This window comes from Vipera ursinii (genome assembly GCF_947247035.1).
Source record: "Vipera ursinii genome assembly, chromosome: 1".
Classification (NCBI taxonomy): Eukaryota; Metazoa; Chordata; class Lepidosauria; order Squamata; family Viperidae; genus Vipera; species Vipera ursinii.
The window spans coordinates 356,625,095-356,640,108 of record NC_139512.1 but is presented as its reverse complement, the minus strand read 5'-3'; the positions used below and the strand labels follow the sequence as shown (position 1 = coordinate 356,640,108).

General features: G+C 47.9%; 1 protein-coding gene across 1 annotated transcript in view; it reads right to left on the bottom strand.

Moving 5' to 3' along the window:
• NCOR1 (nuclear receptor corepressor 1) overlaps positions 1 to 15,014 on the bottom strand; it is a 165,251-nt gene that overhangs the window by 132,316 nt on the left and 17,921 nt on the right. The window contains 3 exon segments of the mRNA XM_083379641.1: positions 499 to 681; positions 8,008 to 8,203; positions 11,131 to 11,252. Coding sequence (XP_083235767.1) covers positions 499 to 681; positions 8,008 to 8,203; positions 11,131 to 11,252 — 501 coding nt within the window.

Genomic DNA, 15,014 nt, shown 5'->3' with positions numbered 1-15,014 from the left:
CACAAGGCCCGGGGGCCGGATTCGGCCCGCGAAGTGGTTTCATGCGGCCCGCGAAGCCATCCTAGAAAGAGTGAGGGAACGGCCCCCACTGCCTTGGCCCTGGCCCAGAGACCCTCCTTCTGCCAGAGACCCTCAGATCTGTCCCACTCCTGCCCAGGCCCCCATAGGCACCCTTGATGCCAACGATGTAGAGCTGGCCACGCCCACCCAGTAGGCCACGCCCACTCTAGCCATGCCCACCCAGTAGGCCACGCCCACCCTGGCCATACCCACCCAGCCCCTTGAGGGCAACCGCAATGCTGATGCGGCCCTCCATGAAATTGAGTTTGACACCCCTGCACTGGTTAATCGTCCTCACTGTGAGGAGGTTTCTCCTTAGTCCCAGGTTGCTTCTCTCCCCGGTTACTACAGGGCATTGGGACTAGAAGACTAGAAGACCTCCCGGGGTCCCTTCCGACTCGGCTATTCTGTCGTTCCGATTCTCCCCAGAGCGCTGACCTGCTTTTTCTTCAGCTTGAGGATCTGCTGCTCCACTTTGGCGATTTCCCGGTCGACTCGGTCCATGCTCTGGATCAGCTCTTCCTTCGACAGCTTGGAAGGAGACGCGTTCTGATCCTCCCCACACGCCTGGCCCGACATGGGCGAGGGGGGGCCTTCATGCTTGCCTCCGAAGACGGGCTCCTGCCATTGGGGGGGGGAGAGAAAGGAAGGAAGGAGAAAGCGGGGTGAACTCGGTGCTGTAACGCCGAGGGGGGCAGAGAAGCCGTCAAAAGTTAAGAGGTTGTCCTCGATTTACGACCACAAGGGAGCCCGGAATTTTATGTCGCAAAGGGAGGCAGCGAAGTGGAGCTTGGCCCCATTTTTACGACTTTGCTTGCCACAGCCGTTAAGCGAATCACTGCGGTTGTCCAAGTTGGCAACCCGGTTGTTAAGTGAATCTGGCTTTTTTCCCCTGTCCGAAGGGCGCAAGAGGGGATCACGTGACACCCACCCGGGACTCTGCGACCGTCATAAATACGAGCCGCCTGAATTTTGATCACGTGACCACGAGGAGGCTACAATGGTCATTAAGTGTGAAAAAAACAGTAATAAAGTCACTTTTTTCAGCAACGGGGTAAGTTCGAACAGTCACTAAATGAACTGTAAGTTGAGGACTACCTGCATTTCCAAAAAAAGGTGCATTTATTTTTATCTATTTCTGCCTTTTTTTAATAAGTAATTATACAGCAGTGGACATTCCTTTCTTCTCCTCTGTTTGCCACAACAAACCCTTTAAAGTTGAGTTGGACTGGGAGCGATTGGCCCAAAGTCACCCAGCTGGCCTTCAGGCCTAAGGCGGGACTAGAACTCACCGTCTCCTGGTGAATGGCCCAAAGTCACCCAGCCGACTTTCATGCATGAAGGCGGAACTAGAACTCTCCGTCTCCTGGTGATTGGCCCAAAGTCACCCAGCCAACTTTCATGCATGAAGGCGGGACTAGAACTCACCGTCTCCGGGTGATTGGCCGAAAGTCACCCTGCCGGCTTTCATGCATGAAGGTGGAACTAAAACTCTCTGTCTCCTGGTGATTGGCCTAAAGTCATCCACCTGGCTTTCAGGCCTAAGGCGGGACTAGATTGGCCCAAAGTCACCCAGCCAACTTTCATGCATGAAGGCGGGACTAGAACTCACCGTCTCTGGGTGATTGGCCGAAAGTCACCCAGCCGACTTTCATGCATGAAGGCGGAACTAGAACTCTCCGTCTCCTGGTGATTGGCCCAAAGTCACCCAGCCAACTTTCATGCATGAAGGCGGGACTAGAACTCACCGTCTCCGGGTGATTGGCCGAAAGTCACCCAGCCGGCTTTCATGCATGAAGGTGGAACTAAAACTCTCTGTCTCCTGGTGATTGGCCTAAAGTCATCCACCTGGCTTTCAGGCCTAAGGCGGGACTAGAACTCACCATCTCCTGGTGATTGGCCGAAAGTCACCCAGCCGGCTTTCATGCATGAAGGCGGGACTAGAACTCACCGTCTCCGGGTGATTGGCCCAAAGTCACCCAACTGACTTTCATGCTTAATGCAGGATTAGAACTCACAGACTCCTGGTTTAACCGCCAGACCCAACTGGCACGTTCATGCCCAAAGGAACGGTTCTTTATTATTACCACACCCTCTATGGCACACGCCCACCTTGGCTCGCAACAAGCAGCCGCAGGAGCAGATAAGAACAGGAAAAGCTGGCAAAGGACAAAAAAACCAGCCCTACCACTTCTCAACCTTTGCTCGGAAAACACATGTTAAAGATTAATCACCCACTGGGAGGACTTTTCAACTTGACCTGAATTCAGCCAGCAAACATAAAGCCATTTGGTGGTGGGGGGTGGGGGGGGGGAATAGCCTTCTCCTCATCCAGGGTGTGCCAATCCCAGAACTCTCAGCCACGGTGGTTGTGGCTGGGGAATTCTGGGAGTTGAAGGCAGCATATGAAAAAATAAATAAAATATCAAAATAAATAAATAAATAAAATAAAGTAAAATAAAAAATAAAATAAAAAAGTAAAATAAAACAAAACAAAAAAAAACAGTAAAATAAAGCAAAATAAAATAGAATAAAATAAAATAAAATAAAATAATAAAGTAAAATAAAATATCGTAAAATAAAATAATAAAACAAAAATAAAATAAATCAAATTAAGTAAATAAAATAAAAAATAAAAAAATAAAAAATAAAGTAAAATAAATAAAATAAAGCAAAATAAAATAAAGTAAAATAAAGCAAAATAGAATAGAATAAAATAAAATAGTAAAGTAAAATAAAATAAAAAAATAAAACAAAATAAGTAAATAAAATAAATTAAAATAAAATAAATAAAAGTCAATAAAAATAAAGTTAAATAAATAAATAAAATAAGGTTAAAAAATAAAATAAAATAAAATAAAATAAAATAATAAAATAAAATAAAATAAAAACAGGCAGAGAACTTCGTTCACACCACTGAAATGTGAATTTTTTAAGCCACGAATCTGTGAACAAATCTAAGAATCTGAGGCTCTTTGCTCATGTGATGGCAAGGAGGTGGAAATCTTGGAAGTCTCACGCCTGTATTAATTAAGGGCTTGTATTAATTTAATTTAATCTTATTTTATTCTCTCTTTTTGTATTGTTTTTAACTTGCCCTGTGAACCGCCCCGAGTCCTTCGGGAATAGGGCGGTATATAAATTCAATTAATAAATAAATAAAATAAATTATAACAATATTGTAAATTTTTAGATCAATCTATACCGGTGGTCCTGGATTTACGACCACAATCGAATCCAACCTCTCTGTGGCTAAGCAGGACAGCTGTCCAGCCAGCTATGTCCAATTTTACCAGCTTTTTGCCACGGCTGCTAAGCAAAATGGCTGCCATTCTGAAGCGAATCATCTGGGCGCTAAGCGAATCTCAACTTGCCCCCTTTCACTTCACTTGTCAGAAGCCGGCTGGGAAGATTGCAGATGACAATCACGTGACCCTGGGATGCTGCAGCCGTCGTAAACACAGGTAGTCCTCAGCTTATGGCCATAGTGAAGCCCAAGTTATCTGTGAAGACGTTTGTTAAGGGACTTTTGTCCCTTTTTCGACCTTTCATGCCACAAAAGGGATGCTGCAACTGCATGCTGCCAAAGCGCGTGCGCTTGTGATGGTCATAAGTATGAGGACTGGTCATAAGTGCGAGGACCAGTCACTTTTTTCAATGCTATTGGAGTTTTGAGCAGTCGCTAAACAAATGCTTGTAAGTCGACAACCATTTATACACCAAGTAGATAAATTGTCTGGGAGGCCAGATAAAATTTTACAGGAAGCTACTCCTTCAGGATCTAAAATCATAGATTATGTCTGTAGTAGCTAAATTTCTTGCTGTGCGATAAAAGCAAGATATAATCGGTCAAAGGCCTACTTAGCTTTTTTTAAAAAAAATACTACTTGGTTTGATGTATCTTAATTATTAACTCCAGGAGCTTGTTATTTTTATTTTATTTTATACTTATTCATGTCCTAAATTTATCTCCTGGTTAAATAACCGTCTCAATTTATCAATGTGAATGCTATGTTCTGTGAATGATTGTGCTAGCCATTAATGTCTGATTTCACTTACAACTAGGTAGTCCTTGACTTACGATCACAGGGAGCCCCAAATTTCTGTCGTTAAGTGAGAGATTTCTTAAGTGAGTTTTGCCCCGTTTTACAACCATCCTTGCCACCGCTCTTAAGCGAATCACTGCAGTTGTTATGTTAGCGACACGGCTGTTAAAATGAATCTGGCTCCCTCGTCCTTGGACTTTGCCTGTCAGGAGGTCGCAAAAAGGGGATCACGTGACCCCGGGACACTGTCATAAATGTGAGACAGTTGCCAGGCGTCCAGAGTTTGATCGTAGGATTATGGCGAAGCGGAAAAGGTCGTTAACTGTGAAAAAACGGTCATAATTCGCTACTTTTGGAGCCCTTAACTTTGAACAGTCACCAAACGAACTGTGCAAGTGAGTCCAAAGTTTCCGTTGCTCAGTGAGGCAGTCAAGTGAGTTTTGCCCCGTTTTATATCTCGGATAAACCAGGTTGTTCCACCACTAATGATGCGGGGGTGAGGTGTTACCCCCCGTCGATAGGGCTCGCAACTTGGGCGTCCTCCTGGATTCACGGCTCAATTTTGAAGATCATATAGGAGCCGTGACCAGGGGGGCTTTTGCCCAGCTTTGTCTGGTGCGCCAGTTGCGGCCCTATCTGGACCGAGATGCCCTACGCACAGTCACTCATGCGCTCGTGACCTCCCGTTTGGACTACTGCAACGCTCTCTACATGGGGCTGCCCTTGAGGACCACTCGGAGGCTTCAGCTGGTGCAGAATGCAGCCGCGCGAGTTGTTATGGGAGTTTCCCGATACTCCCGTGTAACATCTCTTCTCCGCGAGCTGCATTGGCTCCCGGTTGCCCTCCGGGTGAGATTCAAGGTGCTGGTAATGACCTATAAAGCCCTAAATGGCTTGGGTCCGGATTATCTAAGGGAACACCTGCTGCCGGCATCATCTTCCCATCGTCCTGTGTGCTCCCACAGGGAGGGCCTTTTCAGGGTACCGCCGGTCAAGGAATGCCGGTGGGTTATCCCCAGGGGAAGGGCGTTCTCTATGGGCGCGCCGGCCCTTTGGAACCAACTACCCACAGAACTTAGGACTGCCCCCGACCTTCGCTCATTTCGCAGGGATTTGAAAACTTGGCTTTTTGAGCTGTCTGGCCCAGACTGAGGGGTTTTAATTATTTATTAATGGGGTTTTAGTTTAAATTCAGGGACTTAATTTAATTTTAGTTTTAATCGATTTTAACTTGTATGTATGTATTTTTTAATTTTTCCCTGTAAACCGCCCTGAGTCTTACGGGAATAGGGCGGTATACAAGTTTAAAAAATAAATAAATAAATAAATAAATAAATAAATAAATAAATAAATAAATAACCTTTCCCCCCCCAAACACACCGTTAAGCGAAGCATGCAGCCGGATGGCTTCAATCATTGACTCGGCTCATCAAAAGCCAGCTGGGAAGGTTACAAACGGGGGTGGGGTGGGGTTGGGGGGTGGGTGGAGGAGGATCACATGACCCGGGAGACAGCGATGGTCATAAATACAGGCCAGTTGCCCGGGGTCCGAATTACGAACACGCAACTACGGGGATGACCCGACAGCCGTTAACTGAGGGGAAACGGTTGTACTTTTTTTTTTTTTGAGTGCCACCATAACTCCGAAGAGCCACAAAAGAAATCGTTGTTCGGTTGTGAAAACTACCTGTATTCGTTTATTTCTCTTTTTGTGTCTGCCTGTTTTTAAATGGTGTGGGTCATCCCTTGAATAAATATTTATCGATCAGTTGTCTACCCTTAAATGGTACGCGAGGATGAACGGATTTCTAGAAAACACGGCGGACTACAGTAGTGGCCAAAATTGTGGAAAGCTTTTGGGAAAAGTGTATTTTTTGAGGTTTGATGGCTAATAACACTTTTTTTGGGGGGTGGGGGGGTAAGCAGGGCTTTTTTCCTCATAGAACGCTCAGAACGGAGTTCCGGCACCTTTTTTGGATGGAACCTTGTAGGGTAGGCAAGGCAGGTTGTATGACATGTGTGAGTTCCGTCAACTTTTTCTTTTACAAAAAAAGCACTGGGGGTAAGTAAAGGTAAAGGTTCCCCCGCACACGCGTGCTAGTCGTTTCCGACTCTAGGGGACGGTGCTCATCTCCGTTTCAAAGCCGAAGAGCCAGCGCTTGTCCGAGGACGTCTCCGTGGTCATGTGGCCGGCATGACTAGATGCCAAAGGCGCACGGAACGCTGTTACCTTCCCACCGTAGTGGTCCCTGTTTTCCTACTTGCATTTTTACGTGCTTTTGAACTGCTAGGTGGGCAGAAGCTGGGACGAGTAACAGGCGCTCACTCTGCTATGCGGCACTTGGGATTCGACCCGCCAAACTGCCGACCTTCTGATCGACAAGCTCAGCGTCCTAACCCACTGAGCCACTGCGTCCCTATTTTTTGGGGGGACACAGTACCATAAAATTATATATCCATGGAAAGGTAATTTAATCGAGAAGGTAACGCAACATAGTTTGTTCAATTATCCGTAATGTATTCCTATGAAACGTTACAGCCAAACAGCCAGGAAAAGGAAGCGCCATTTCCTTAGGTTGATATCGGCTAGCTTTCCTTCATCCGATTGTAGCCAATGAGCACGAGCGTTTTAGAGAGCCAGTTCTTGTTTTGGTAACGAGCCAATCAGAGCACGGCGGGATCCGGTTATTGATGCCATGTATGGAAGCCGAGAAGAGGACATTGGTCAATGTGTTATCTGATCGCTATCAAGTTGCTTGGGGCTTTTTTGGGTGTTCTTTCATTTAGTGAGCTTGTAAAACGTAATAAAATGAAAGCAACGGTGCAAAGAATCGACCGGTCGCCCGGAAAGCGATGTAAAACAGTGTTATTAAGTGAACGAGTCAACAGTTGTAAAGAAATTGGAAGAAAAATGGGTGGAAACTTCAACCAAAGGGGGCATTTCTACGGTACCCTTTTCCCAAAAGGTTTCCACAATTTGGGCCACTACGAAAACCATCTGGGCTTGAGTTGCAGACAGCACAGACTCATCCCCAACAGCCTGTGTTGCCCATCTCCAATAGGGAAGGGACCCAGGGCGGAAAACCACCTGCAGCCAAGAAGGCTCCACACCCATTTGCACCGTTCAGGTGACCCTGAGGACACAGGTCAGCATCCAAGTGGCCTCGACGACTCTCTAAGAGGATGCAAACAACCGGCTGTCTGCAAGGAGTATAAATCCTCCCATTCTCCGCCATCCGGTCAGAGCCGAGGAAGCTCCTTGGAGGAGAAGGGAAACGTCTTCAAAGGAAAAACAAGGAAGTCCAGTTGCCTCCTGAAAAAGCTCCTTTGGGAAAAGGACGGAAGAGGAGAAGGAAGATGGGAGGGAAAGAAGGAGAAGGATAAGAGAGAAAAAGACAGAGAGACAGAGAAAGAAAGAAAGAAAGAAAGAAAGAAAGAAAGAAAGAAAGAAAGAAAGAAAGAAGGAAAAGAAAGAAAGAAAGAAAGAAAGAGAGAGAGAGAGAGAGAGAGAGAGAGAAAGAAAGAAAGAAAGAAAGAAAGAAAGAAAGAAAGAGAAAGAAAGAAAGAAAGAAAGAAAGAAAGAAAGAAAGAAGACAAAGACGAAAGAAAAAGGAAGAGGTGAAGGATAAGGGAAAGAAGGAGGTGGAGACTTTTTCAAATGGCCTCGAGGACTCTCTAAGAGGATGCAAATGACCAGCTGTCTGCAAGGAGTATAAATCCTTCCATTCCCCGCCATCCAGTCAGAGCCGAGGAAGCTCCTGGGAGGAGAAGGGAAACGTCTTCAAAGGAAAAACAAGGAAGTCCAGCTGCCTCCTGAAAAAAAAAGCTCCCTTGGGACGTATCGATTGGTTGACTGGCTGCCCCCCTCCCCAAAGCCCAAACCCACCAGGGTCTGTTTTACCTTCTTTAAGTCTGAGGATCGCAATCCTTCCTGAAGCTGGTGGGACAAGGGCAGGACCGCCGTCGCACTGACCCGCTGGTAATGAGGGTCGGAAACTTGATCCAGACGCGGCCGCTTGGAATCCAGCCCGTCATGATCGGCTTGGGAGGCGCCAGGGTGGAACTGGGCCTCGTAGGCAGACCTCCTCTCCTGAGGCCTGGAGGAAGGAGGAGGAGGAAGGTGAAGATGGGACAGTGGGGAAGACACGAAGGTCAAGCAAGGGGAGGAAAAAAACACACAGCTGTAGCCGCTCCCATCCCAGGTCTCCCTAACCAGCTCAAGAAGAGTAAAAGAAAAAGATTTCACAGATAAAAAAGTATAATTGAGTTTGGTTTCCTTGCAAACATTTCATGACCCAACTAGGTAGTTGCTGGAAGGGAGTGAGGTCTGCAGAGTGGAAGGAGGGGGGGGGGAATGACAATTGTGCGGTCCTTACTGCCCTCTGAGCTGGGTGGTCTCCTTGCAGACGTTTCATGACCCAACTAGGTAACGTCATCAGTGTTTGGAAGGGAGCTGGGGGAGGAGGAGGAGGAGGAGGAGGAGGAGGAGGAGGAGGAGGAGGAGAGTGGGGTCTTGATTCCCTCTGAGCTGGGTGGTCTCCTTGCAGACATTTCATGACCCAACTAAGTAACGTCATCAGTGTTTGGAAGGGAGCTGGGGGAAGAGGAGAGTGGGGCCTTGATTCCCTCTGAGCTGGGTGGTCTCCTTGCAGAGGTTTCTTTACTCAGCTAGGGAACCTCAGTGCTAGAAGGGAGAGGGTTTTGTGGAGCGAAGGAGAAAGGGATGAAGGAGGACAAAAGGAGAAAGGAGAAGAAAGAGGGGGAGAAAGGAGGAGGAGAGTGGGGACTTGATTTTCTCTTGAGCTAGGTGGCTTCCTTGTAGACACTTGTTTTCACAACTAGGGAACATCATCAATGCTAGAAGGGAGTTGTTCTGTACCAGCCTGCTACCGGCCCTGCAGAAAAGGCAGGGACAACCCCTTTTACAAGAAGGCAAGAGGCTGGAATTACGCCTGCCAAATTTATTGCTACAAAAACAAATAGAACAAGACACGAACCATGAAACAGGAGCTTTTCAAGCGGTTGCCTTCAGCAAACCAGCCCTCCCACGCATTCCCCCTTAAATACAGTTCAGGGCGTGGCTTCTCTCTGCCTCCTTCCGAGGAGCCCCATTGCCTTCCTCTGTTTACTCCTAATTGACTGCCTCCTGCGTCGGGCGTCCTTGAACAGGGCCAGCTGTGGGTCATCTTCATCCACGCTGTCAGGCTCACACAGCTGGGTCTCCGTCGTGACCAGGTGGGAGGGGCCTGGCTGAGAGCTCTCATCAAGCTGTCCAATCCCCTCAGCAAGCTCTTCAACACCCCCCTCCTCCTCTGAGTCGTCTGACCCAACTGCCAAACCCACAGGCTGACCCTGAATCACAACAGGAGTGAGGTCTGCGGAATGAAGGAGGAGAAAGGGAGAAAGAGAAGAAAGAAGGAGAGGAGGAGGAGGAGGAGGAGGAAGAGGAGAGCAACTGTGGGGTCCTTGATGCTCTCACAACTTGGTGGTTTTCTTCATTAATAAGCTAGATCAGTGCTAGGGAAGATTTATTTATCATAGCTTGTTCTGTCATGTTCGTGAAAATCTTATTTTCTTCTGGGTGATAGGCCGTTGTTTACTGTAGCATATATATATATATATATATATATATATATGGATCCTTGGTTTTTCGGGTTTTTCCCCGCGTAGAATTAAAGGTGTAGGCGCAACGTTTCGACGGAATCCCATCCGTCATCATCAGGCTTCTGCTTCCTTCTTCTGGGAGAAGCATGTGGCTCTTGCTCTTTGTTCCTCTTTTTTAAACTGCCAGAGGGGGTGTGTTCTGTGGAGGTGTGCTCTGATTGGGTAGGGGACCAAGTGTGTTCTGATTGGGTGGGAGTGTGTTTTGAATGGTGGGTGTGTTCTGATTGGGTGGGGGTGTGTTCTGAGTGGATGGGCTGGTCTCAGCTGCCAGCTCCAGAACTGAGCTGGTGAGTTGTGCTGCTTTTGTTCGGCTTCGTGTTTGTGGTGGTGCCATGTTTTTATAGTGGGTGTCAGTTTGCTTATTGTGTGGTTTGGAGGGGTTTAAAGTGGCTGATGTTGCAGCTGTAGTTAGGTTTCTGTTTTGTGGTTGTGTGTCTTTATCGTTGTGGGTTCGGATTTGCTTTTTGTATATATATACACACACACACACACACACACACACATAAAAACAGAAAGCAAATTTCACTCCCTTCTAGCCCTGATGATGCTCCCTAGTTGGGTCATGAAACGCCTGCCACAAAACCACCCAGCTCAGAGAGCACCAAGGACCCCACAGCCGCCCTCCTCCTCCTCCTCCTCCCCCTGCTCCCCTTCCTTCCTTTCTCTTCGCAAAGGGGAGAAGTAATATCATCTAGTCCTGATGATATTACCTAGTTGGGTCATGAAACGGGAAAACCACCCAGCTCAGAGAGCACCAAGGACCCCATAGCTCTTGTTCTCGTCCTTGTCTTCGTCCATCTCTCAGCAGATCCTTCTAGCCCTGATGATGTACCCGAGGTGGGTCATGAAACATCTGCAGGAAAACCACCAAATAGAGAGCACCAGGGACCACACAGTCCTCCTCCTCCTCCTCCTCCTCCTCCTCCTCTCATAAACCCTTCGCCCTTCTAGTCCTGATCATGTTCCCTAGCTAGGTCATGAAACTTTTGAAAACCCCCAAGCTCACAGAAGACCAGGGACCCCAGTCGTCGTCGTCCTCCTCCTCCTCCTCACACAAACCCTTCTCCCTTCTAGCCCTGATGATGTTCCCTAGCTGGTTCATGAAACGTCTGCAGGAAAACCACCCAGCTCAGAGAGCCCCGAGGACCCCACAAAAAGATGGAGCTAAGATGGGTTGCCCAATTACAAATCCACACCCAATGCTACTATTGCCCTCTTTAAACACACCCTGTGCTGTACACCCACCCACCCCCAACACACACAAGAAGCGACTCAGGGCTCATCTGAAGGGCTGCCTGTAACGGGGGGGGGGAGGAGAGAGAAACCCACAAATACTGGCAGAGAATACACAAGCGCTCACCGGTCCGAGCCAGGATGGAATTCGGAAAGCAAAGACGGGCGACGACGGAGCTGCTGCTGCAGAAGTTGGCTCCCCTGGCTGACTTCCAAGTGAGACGTGCGGAAATCTGGGACGGCAAACTCCTAGGAAGGAAAGGAATGAAAGGAATGGCGGTTGGGGGGCCGAGAGAAGCGCTCCGTCGAGACCGACAGGACGAGTGTTTTAGTGCCGCTTCAGAAAGGCCTAAGTGAGGCCACACCTGGGAATAGTGCGGCCAATTTTGGTCACCGTGTCACAAAAAAAAGATGTTGAGAGTCTGGAAAAAGTCCAGAGAAGAACAACTAGGATGATTAAAGGCCTGGAGACTAAAACTTACAATGAACCGGCTGCGGGACTTGGGTCTGGCTAGTCTAAAGAAAAGAAGAAATAGGGGAGACAGGATAGCAGCCTTCCAGTATTTGAGGGGCTGCCACAAAGAGGAGGAGGGGGTCACGTTATTCTCCAGAGCACCAGAGGGCAGGACAAAGAAACAAAGGTTGGAAACTGATCAAAGAGAGAAACAACCTGGAATTAAGGAGAAACTTCCTGACAGTTGAGGACAATTAACCAGCGGAACAGCTTGCCACCAGAAATCGTGGGCGCTCAATCACTGGAGGTTTCTAAGAAGAGACTGGACAGTCACCTGGCTGAGACGGTATAGGTTCTCCTGGCTGAGCAGGGGGCTGGACTAGAAGACCTCCAAGGTCCCTTCCAGCTCTATTCTATTCTATTCTATTCTATTCTATTCTATTCTATTCTATTCTATTCTATTCTATTCTATTCTATTCTATTCTATTTTTTTCCTATTTCTGTTCTATTCTATTCTATTCTATTCTATTCTGTAATTCTGTTCTATTCTATTCTTTCTATTTCTATTCTATTCTATTCTATTCTATTCTGTAATTCTGTTCTATTCTATTCTATTTTTCCTATTTCTATTCTGTTCTATTCTATTCTATTCTATTCTATTCTATTCTATTCTATTCTATTCTATTCTAATTGCGAAGGACATCACAGCCTGGGTCCACATTGCCTGAGGGATGTCCAGGAACATCTGGCCTTCATCTGGAGGCCTTCACTAACCAGAAATCATCTGTCATCTGCAGAGATCCCAGGATTTAAGCCAGTGTTCCTTCAACCTTGGCAACTTTAAGAGATGTGGACTTCAACTCCCAGAATTCCCCAGCCAGCTATGGTATAAAACACCATCGGTTTCCTCTCCAGGTCATCCTTGCTTCACGACCACAACGGAGCCCAAAATTTACGTTGCTAAGTGAGAAATTTCTTAGGCGGATTTTGCCCCAATTTACGACCTTTCCTAAAGTCGTAAATTAAGCAAACCCGGCTTCCCCCCAATGGACGTTGCTCGTCCGAAGGTCGCAAAAGTGGATCACCCTGCCCGCCCCCCCTCCCCCGGGTCTCTGCAACCGTCACAAATACGAGTCGGCTGCCAAGCGTCTGAATTTGATGAGCGTGCTGACGCTGCAACGGTCGTAGGAGTGAAAAAAAGGGTCATAAGTCACTTTGAAGTTGTGGGTGCTTCATCCCCAAAGGCTTTGAAGGAGAGACTGGACAGCCAACTTGCCAGAAATAGCATAGGTCAGGGCTTTTCAACCGGTGGTACGGGTACCACCTGTGGAACATTGGCACCTGGCAGGTGGTATGCAACCATCCCAGAAAAGTGGTAGCGGGGGAGGGGAACGAGCTGAACCGGTGGCAGCACCGCACAAGCCTGAGCGAGAGACGGCTGGAGCTGCAGGGCTGTCGGGGCTCAGTAGAAGCGCCAGGATCAGCGCCAGGATCCAGCTGGAGCTCAGCACCGATCCTGGTGCTTCTGAGCCCAGAAGACGCGCCGATCAGCTGGAATGTGGCAGCATCTCCAGGGTCTTGTGAGTTACATTCAGGTGCTTGGCAACCGATTCATATTTATGACGGTCCCAGTGTCCCAGGGTCATGTGAAGGGACCAGAACCTGCTGGAACCACCCAGCAGATGCAGGGGGGAATAAAAAACAACCCCCCCACCCCACCCCCGCTGCCAATCGTCAACAGAAATGCTCACAACAATGACAACCTCGGCCAGGAGGAAGAGCGCCGCCGGGCGGGCAGGCAGGTGTCTTGCTCGGCTGTGGCTTGGGGTCAATTTTTTTAGTGCCACGGTAACTTTGAGCAGTCACTAAGCGAACTGTTGTAAGTCGAGGACTACCTGCACTTCATCACTTTTTTCCTTTTTTGGGGTCATTAAGTTTTTGACCCCTTGCTAGGCGACTGGTGGTCCTCGGATGTGGCCATATCCTAAAAGTGGTACAGTGGGTGAAAAGGTTGAAAAGCCCTGGACTAGATGACCTCCAAGGTCCCTTCTAATTCTGTTATTCTGCATACTTTTCCCAGTACCGTTGCAACTTTGAACCGTCACTAAGTGAACCGCCGTTAACGCGAGGACTACCTAGTGTACTTCATGTGGCTGAAGTATCAAGACAGCGGGGAAAACCTCGAAGGTTTGTCCGTCTCTCCCAAGAACCCCCAAATTCTCACAGACAGGGAGAGCAAAATTGCTCGTCCCCAAGTTAAATTGAGCGACAAGATGCCAGGACTGCCTGCTGGGCAGAAACGGGGTGAATCGTTATCTGGAAACTAAATAACGGGGTCAATGAACGTCTGATTATCCGAAGCTCATTTTAACCGGTCTCCACCTTTTGACCCAATATTTACGTAAATTTCAGGGATATTATTAGGTCAGAATTACAGGTAGTCCTTGACTTGCGACTGCAATTGAGCCCGAAACGTCTCTTGTTAAGTGAGACAATTGTGAAGTGAGCTCTGCCCCATTTTACGACCTGTCTTTGCCGCAGTTAAGTGAATCGCTGAAGTTGTTCACTTACTACTAGTTGGTTAGCTCCGACGTCTAAGCCAGGGATCTTCCAACTTGGCCCTTTTAGGACTCGTGGATTTCAACTCCCAGAATTCCTCGGCCAGGGCCAAGTTGGAAGACCCCTGGCTTAAAGCATCCTGGCTGAGGGATTCTGGTAGTTGAAGTCCCCAAGTCCTAAAAGGGCCAAGTCGGAAGACCCTTGTCTTAAAGCATCCTAGCTGAGGGATTCTGGGAGTTGAAGTCCAAAAGTCCTAAAAGGGCCAAGTTGGAAGACCCTTGTCTTAAAGCATCCTGGCTGAGGGATTCTGGGAGTTGAAGTCCTCAATTCCTAAAAGGGCCAAGTTGGAAGACCCTTGTCTTAAAGCATCCTGGCTGAGGAATTCTGGGAGTTGAAGTCCACAAGTCCTAAAAGGGCCAAGTTGGAAGACCCTTGTCTTAAAGCATCCTGGCTGAGGAATTCTGGGAGTTGAAGTCCACAAGTCCTAAAAGGGCCAAATTGGAAGACCCCTGGCTTAAAGCATCCTGGCTGAGGGATTCTGGGAGTTGAAGTCCACAAGTCCTAAAAGGGCCAAGTTGGAAGACCCTTGTCTTAAAGCATCCTGGCTGAGGGATTCTGGGAGTTGAAGTCCTCAATTCCTAAAAGGGCCAAGTTGGAAGACCCTTGTCTTAAAGCATCCTGGCTGAGGAATTCTGGGAGTTGAAGTCCACCAGTCCTAAAAGGGCCAAGTTGGAAGACCCCTGTCTCAAAGCATCCTGGCTAAGGGATTCTGGGAGTTGAAGTCCACCAGTCCTAAAAGGGCCAAGTTGGAAGACCCCTGTCTTAAAGCATCCTGGCTGAGGGATTCTGGGAGTTGAAGTCCACAAGTCATAAAAGGGCTGAGTGGGAAGACCCCTGAGTTAGTAACACGGTTGTTAAGTGAATCTGGCTTCCCCCTCACTGATTTTCCTTGTCAAACATTTGCAAAAGGGGATCACGTGACCTTGGGACCCAGCAAC